Source organism: Cebus imitator, unplaced genomic scaffold, assembly GCF_001604975.1.
Source record: "Cebus imitator isolate Cc_AM_T3 unplaced genomic scaffold, Cebus_imitator-1.0 Scaffold107, whole genome shotgun sequence".
In the NCBI taxonomy this organism is placed as follows: domain Eukaryota; kingdom Metazoa; phylum Chordata; class Mammalia; order Primates; family Cebidae; genus Cebus; species Cebus imitator.
The window spans coordinates 635,586-643,289 of NW_016107422.1; the positions used below are offsets into that span (position 1 = coordinate 635,586).

Sequence of the window (7,704 nt, forward strand, 5' to 3'; positions counted from 1 at the left end):
TTCTACCTATGAGATACCTTATTACCACAGCCTTGAAAGCAAGATTTATAAAGGTTCATGTACAAAGTATTTTACTGATTCCAACGCTTGCAGGATATGGCACTCCCTCAAATACTTCTCAATTATTAAGAAATGTTCTGAGAGCTTAAATTGAGATGGCTGAAAGCATTTCCAAAAGTTAAAATAAAAGCATAATGCCACGTATAATCAAAATGTATGTGTGTGCACTTATGCAGTATTCTTGTCAAAAATGTATACCCGAATCTCGTCATGAAGATATAAAGATACATATAAATATATATGCGCATTTATCTCTATGTATCTCATCTATATAAACTCAGATTATGGGTCATTGTACAAGACAAAATGAGCTACAAAACAAAATGTCAATGTCACGAAAGACTTTAAAATATTTAAAAGGTGATAGGGTACTGTTCTAGATTAAAGGAGATAACTATTAATACACGCATTGCTTGGAGTATTCAAGGGAGTCTAATTACATACTAGATCAAAAGACAACAAAAAAACATTATTAGTATAACTGGGGAAATGTTAATAATCAACTGTAGCCAAAAAATAGACAAATGCTCGTGAAGGGAACATCGGTGTTCAATGTTTCAACTTTTCTGTATGCACGAAATATTCCAAAATAAAAAGCAGACAAAAAAACTTAGAAAGTAAATTTTAAATATTCACATACAACTTTTATATAGCTATGCTGTAGCACTGCTATTACTTACAGATAGAAAACCAAAACCAAATCTAAATGCATCGCTACGAAATAGATCAAAATTTTTTTACAAGTACCCTTTCCCTCAAAGGATTTTGAAATAATGAACAAAAAACGGAGGCTCTTAATACTGTAAGATCTACTATTAAAAAAAAAAAAAAAAAAAAAAAAAAAAAAAAAAAAAAAAAAAAAAAAAAAAAAAAAAAAAAAAAAAAAAAAAGGTTTACCCGTGCAAGAATGTGAACAACCTGCAAACCCCTTGCGAGTTTTCTGAATAGATAATATCGTACGAGGGAAATTTTACCATTCCAAAACACACTATCTGGGAAGTGGCTATGAGCTGTGAATGCCAGCCAAGATCAGGACTTCAATAAAAGCACACGGTAAGGAATAATCCTGCCCCGACTTACACTTTTTCTGAAAGGTTTGGGACAATGTGACCTTTCAGAAGGAAAATTTAATCTGTTGCCAAAAGGGCGAACAGACATGATCTTTGGGAGCATGGATGGGCTCGGTTAGATAAACCAAAATGCTAAGTTTGTGCGATCGTCTTGGGGAACAAATACAGCCCCAGCTCCATTTTGTCATCAGCAGCAGGCTTTCTCGTCAGCAAAACGGCCTGACACCAAGGCCTTAAAAACTGGACAGTGGCTCAGGCGCGGTCTCCGCGATTTTCAAGAGTGAAAAAACGCTATGAGGCGTTTGCCATGAGGGCTGTTCCGGGCCCACCTGCGGCCATCTTAAGTTCAGGGGTAAAATAAGACGGAGGGGGCACGGAATTTGAAAACCCGGCAGCGACCACAAGTCCCATAGGAACGGAAAGGGCACCACTCTAAATCCTTGGTAAGGGCTCCGTGCAGTAGTTAACCCCACAAATCCAACTAATAAGGCAAGCAGGACGGCGGAGCCCCCGTGCCCTAATCAAATATGGGCACCAAAGTAAGCCCGGGCGATCACGTGACAGGCACCGCGCGCCCGCGACCGCGCTCTCCCCCACGCCTCAGCTCCCTAGGTCTCTATGGCGCCCGCGCCCCTCCCCCAGCCGAGCTCCAGCACTTACTCCGGGGGGTAGAGCCGCAGCTCCTCGATTTCTCCTAGGAAGGAAAAGAGCGTCCGCATCTGCTCGCTGGTCACTGCCGAGGACAGATTCGTCACCTGAATTACTGACGTGGGGGTGAGGCCGAAGCCTAAGCCCAAACCGAAGCCGGCGCCGGTGTTCATCCCGATCCCGCTGCCGCTGCCTTCCCGCTCCCCAACGTCTACGACGCGTCAGCGACGGAACCGGGAAAGCTGAGCACGCGCGGGCGCGAGCGCGCTCCCGCTGGCGAATTCACAGCGCCGGGCAGGTCTAGCCGCCCATTTCACAACTCCCCTGCTCCCGGGGCTGCGCGCGCCAGCCGGAAGCGTCACCCCGGCAACCCGGCCCGTCTAGCGCGGCTGCGGCCTCGGGCTCCGGGGTCCCTGGGGCTATTGCTGCTGCTCTTTTCTCCGCCTAGATTTTTATCGGTGTTTTTGTTTTCCCCCAAAGTCGACGATAGTCTTGTGCTCCGATCTACCCGGTTCCTTCCTGTCTCGGACTGGCAAACCACGCGGCCTGGCTTGCTGGTGCGGGGCTGTAAAGGAGGAATGACTCTTGGGCAACACAGAAAAACACTTAACAAACTGTAGGGCATCTTTATCACATACAGGCACCACCCCAACTCCAACTATTTTTTAAAATTGGCAGGCGTCCTAAGTGTGAAAAAACAATTTTACAAAATGTGTAGGTTCCTATAGAATTAAGGAAAGAGGCAGCAAGATGAAGACTGTGCAGTCGTTTATAACCTGTATTTATTCCCTCATTCCACAGGTATTGATGTTTTTTTGAGCGCTATGTCCCAGGCAGTATTAGGCAAGGGCACATAACATACAATTACAAACGGTCCACATAGACTTGCAACCTAATGAGAGGCAAGTAACAATAGACCAGGACAGCTGCTCTCAAAATGCCCTCCGCAGATCCCTAAGGGTACCCAGACCTTTTCAGCAGGTTGGCAAGGACAAAATGATTTTCATAATAATATTGAGTTTGTTGACCTTTTTCACTTTGTTGACATTTGCACTGGTGGTGTAAGATTAAACTGCTGACACCTTAGCAGCAATCAAGGCAGCAGCGCCAGTCTGTGTTGGTAGTTGCATTTTGTATTCTTTACCTCCACTCACATCATACAACATTTAAGTTTTTAAAATATGCTGGTTTCACTTTAAAAATGTCCTTCACAAAGGACTAAAAATTATATTCATTTTTTCAAATCCACTCTGGCATACACGTCTTTTAAAGCATGTGTGTGAAAGAATGGAAACTACTGCCACTACCTGCCCAAGTGAAATGGTTGTCTCTGGAAAAAGCACTAGTGTAATTGTTTGAATTTTCACTGAAAAATACAAAATTTTGTTACACTTCTATCCACCAACTTGAGGTTGACAGCTTTCCGGTACTTAAAGACTTTTCTAGTAAAAGAAACATGATATTAACAATTTATTTTTGGCATTATATAATGAAATACGTCAACATTTTTGTGATCTCTACAACTTAGTAGACACCTATTTTTAAATGGCCAATGGGTGTCATTACAAAGGCAAAAAAGCTTCTTGCATGTGCAAAATAGACTGATGGATTTCAGTGCTTAACTGATGAGGTTTCAGATTCAGTCTACATTACAAGGCAGGCTAAGAAACTACCACATGTAAGTTTGGTATGATAAATAACATCTAGAACTATCTGGGAAGGCTATAATATAGTTTTCCTTTTTCCAACTCCTTACCTTTATAAGATCAGATTTCCCCCATGTAGTTCAACCAAAACATATCACAACAGATTGAATACACAGAAAACTCATGATCACAAAGAAGGAAACAGCAGACATTGCGGTCTACTTGAGGATGGAGGGTGGGAGGACGGAGAAGAGCAGAACAAATTACTGAGTACTCAGCTTAATACCTGGATGATGATAATCTGTACAACAAACCCCCATGATACAAATTTACCTATGTAACAAACCTTAACATGTACCCCTGGACCTAAAATAAAAGTTAAAAAATATACATATAAAGAATACATAGATGGGATAATCCAGCTGTCTTCTATTAAGCCAGACATTAAAGAAGTTTTAAAAATGTAAAATAATGCCACTCTTCTCATCAACTTTTTGGGAAAATATTTTATCATAAAAATGCATCACTTTTGCCTTCAGTCTCAGTTTCTAAGGAAAAAAATGCATCATTTATATTAACATAATGGGCTTATAATTATTTTTAAATGAATTTCAAAATATCAAATTTCTCTGGTTTAATTTCTAATATACAAAGAAATAAAAGCATTTTAAAGTCAGTGTAAAGGGGCCGGGCGCAGTGTCTCACGCCTGTAATGCCAGCATTTTGGGAGGCTGAGGCAGGTGGATCACGAGGTCAAGAGATAAAGACCATCCTGGCCAACATGGTGAAACCCCGTCTCTACTAAAAATACAAAAATTAGCTGAGCATGGTGGCGCTTGTCTTTAATCCCAGCTATTCGGGAGGCTGAGGCAGGAGAATTGCTTGAACTTGGGAGATGGAGGTTACAGTGAGCTGAGATTGGGCCACTGCATTCCAGCCTGGTGACAGAGTGGGACTCCATCTCAAAAAAAAAAAAAAAAAAAAAAAAAAAAAAAAAAAAAAAAAAAAAAAAAAAAAAAAAAAAAAAAAGTGTAAAGGGATCCTAAGACCAAAATGTTTGAGAACTATTATTACCATAGGGATAAGCATGGGGGAGTTCAGAGCACACAGGAGGGCCTCTTAAACTTAGTTCTAATGGAAGACTTCGCAGAAGAAGTATTGCTTGAACTAAACATTGAACAAACAGGAATTAGCCAGGCAAGGAGGGAAGGAGGAGCAGTACAGGGCATTCCAGACTGAGCAGGTAGGATATACAAAGGCAGGGAGTTAAAAGAGAGCTCAAGTGAGGTCCAGAAGATTCAAAGTCTAATGTTGCTGGGCTGGGAATGACTAGAGATACATGCAAAGGAATAAGCCTTTATTTTTGCATTAATATCCATGCAAAAATAAGCATATTATTTGTCATGGTAGAGGTTACTTTATCATAAGCTGGGAGCCACTGAAGACCTTGAAGCTGAAAAGTGACCACAATCAGATTCATGTTCTAAAATGACTGGCCGTGGGCAGTGGCATATCCCTGTAATTTCGGGACTTTGGAAGACTAGGGCAGAAGGATTACTTGAGCCCAGGTGTTTGAGACGAGCCTGGGCAACATGGAGAGAGCCTGTCTCTACCAAACAAACAATAACAACAAAAAATTAGCCAGGCGTGGGGGTGCTTGCCTGCAGTTCCAGCTACGGGGAAGGCTGATGGATTTCAGTGCTTAACTGATGTGGTTTCCAACCTCCATGCCATGTTCTGCTTCCAAACTCTGTAATCATTCTCATGGCTCCAATTTTCAGCTATTTCTTTATCTTCAGGCCTCTTGATTTCATCTTTATGCTCAACCCAACACCTTCAAAAACAACCTAATAGGACCAGCAATGGCAAAGTTTCTGTGGGGAAAAAAAAATAAAGAGCTCCTCACAGGAAGGTTCAGGTCCATAAGAGCCAACCAGCAACCAAAAATTCCAAAAACTAAACCCCAGTAAATAAAGTAACAGAAAAAAAAAAAGAAAGATATACATCACAGATATTAGGTACTTACTAGACTGAGAAGCAGGAGGTGACTTTGGAGAGAGCAGTTCTGGGGAATAAGGGACAGGAAGAGAATGCTAGAGCTGGGAAGGCATGTAAGGTAAATGTGGAATGTACTTACAAGAAGAGGTTTCGATGACTGTTAGTCTTGTTTTGCTTTTGAATGGGTGGGATCTGCTATGAATCTACTCTATGGAATCTATGGAATCCAAAGGGAAATTTTGATAGTAGGGAACAATTTAGGAGTAATTTCAGGCAAGGAAAGATCTGTAAGTAGTCTCATCTTTGAAAGAGGTCTGCTGATTATATTCTTTAAAAGAAAGCTAAATAGGTTAATTATACTAGAAAGAATCAGAAAGAGTGAGAACTGTGCATACATAAGTGTGCATGTGTGTGTGTGTGCATGCACATGTGTAGTGTGTTTTGGACTAGTACTTTTCCAGAAATGCAGAGAAACTCTTCATCTTCTCTTGTGCTAAACCACGTGAACTTTGCCTTTCGGGATCTAGAACTCTCATTTCGTGATGTCTCCAGTGGGCTAGCTCTGGAAGCTTATCATTGGCATTGCTTTTTCTTACCAAAAGAAATGACTCTGACTTAAAGAGAAAAAAAAAATATACACAGTGATGGCAAGGGTATTTCATGGGGTGGAAGAAATAGTTGCACAACCAAATCTTGATTTGGGATGTGACTAAGGCATGTTTAGAAACCTTAACAGACTTTGACTACATAAAAGAAAACAAAATATATAAGAAGACTAAGATATCTAACAGATTTACAGGAAAAATTGCACAAATCTTAGGAAGGGAGGTGACCAGGTAAGCTCTAAGAATTTTAGCAGCAGACATTCATAGACCACCTCAAGTGTGCTGTTGATAAGGTAAATCAGCTCCAGTAACACCTAGCTTCTGCAAGCACAGATCTGCTTTTTGTCTCTATCTATACATTTGCCTCTGCTGGAAAGTATATGTAAATGGAATTATACAATATATAGTCTTTAGTGTCTGGCTTCTATCATTGAGCATGTTTTTCAGGTTCATTCATGTTGGAGCGTGTATCAGTGGTTTATTAAGTTTTGTTGCTGAATAGCAATCCATTGTTGAATATTCAACATGTTGCTTTTTATTCATCAGTTGATGGACATTTGGATTGTTTCCAGTTTTGAGATATATGAATTATACCACTGCAAACATTCACATACAAGTCTCAGTTCTCTTGGGTGGATATTTATGAGGGGAATTGCTGAGTAATATGGTAAGTCTAACTTTTTTTTTTTTTTGAGAGAGGGTCTCCCTCTGTCACCCAGGCTAGAGTGCAGTGGCTCGATCATGGCTCACTGCAGCCTTGACCTCACAGGAGCAAGTGGTCCTCGCATCCTAGCCTCACTAGTAGCTGGGACCACAGACACGTGGCACCACCCCTGGCCTAGGTTTAACTTTTTAAGAAACTGCCAAACTGCTTTTGAAAGAGCCTGTACCATTTTACATTCTCACAAGTGATGTGTGAGCATTATACTTGCTCCATATCCTTGCCAACACTTAGTATTATCATCCTTTTTGATTATAGCCATCCTAGTGGGTATGTAATAGTATCTCATTGTGGTTTTCATTTGCATTTCCCTAATGGCTAATAATGTTTAGCAACTTTTCATGTGCTTATTGGCCATTCATATATCTTATCAGATGAAATGTCTATTCAAATATTCAAATGTTTTGTCATTTTAAAATTGAGACAATCTTTTATTATACAGTTTTTTTTCCCATTTATTTATTGTATTGCATTTAGGTTTTGGGGTACATGTGAAGAACATGCAAGATTGTTGCATACGTACACACGTGGCAGTGTGATTTGCTGCCTTCCTCCCCATCACCTACGTCTGGCATCTCTCCCCTTGCTATCTCTCCCCAGCTCACCACCCCCCACCGTCCCTCCCCTATTTCCCCCCAACTGATCCCAGTGTGTAGTGCTCCCCTCCCTGTGTCCATGTGTTCTCATTGTTCAACATCCGCCTATGAGTGAGAACACGCGGTGTTTGATCTTCTGCTCTTCTGTCGGTTTGCTGAGAATGATGGCTTCCAGGTTCATCCATGTCCATACAAAGGACACAAACTCATCGTTTTTGATGGCTGCATAATATTCCATGGTGTATATATGCCACATTTTCCCTGTCCAGTCTATCATCGATGGGCATTTGGGTTGGTTCCAGGTCTTTGCTATTGTAAACAGTGCTGCAGTGAACATTTGTGTGCATGTGTCCTTATAGT

General features: G+C 41.0%; 1 protein-coding gene across 3 annotated transcripts in view; it reads right to left on the reverse strand.

Moving 5' to 3' along the window:
- Positions 1–2,467, reverse strand: part of SREK1 (splicing regulatory glutamic acid and lysine rich protein 1) — a 42,887-nt gene extending 40,420 nt beyond the window's left edge. For all 3 annotated transcript variants that reach the window (XM_017537839.2, XM_017537838.2, XM_017537840.2), the window contains exon 1: positions 1,791–2,467. In XM_017537839.2, the coding sequence (XP_017393328.1) occupies positions 1,791–1,951 (161 nt within the window). In that variant the 5' untranslated portion in view covers positions 1,952–2,467. The remainder of the gene's footprint in view (positions 1–1,790) is intronic.
- Between the last annotated feature and the right edge of the window lie 5,237 nt (positions 2,468–7,704).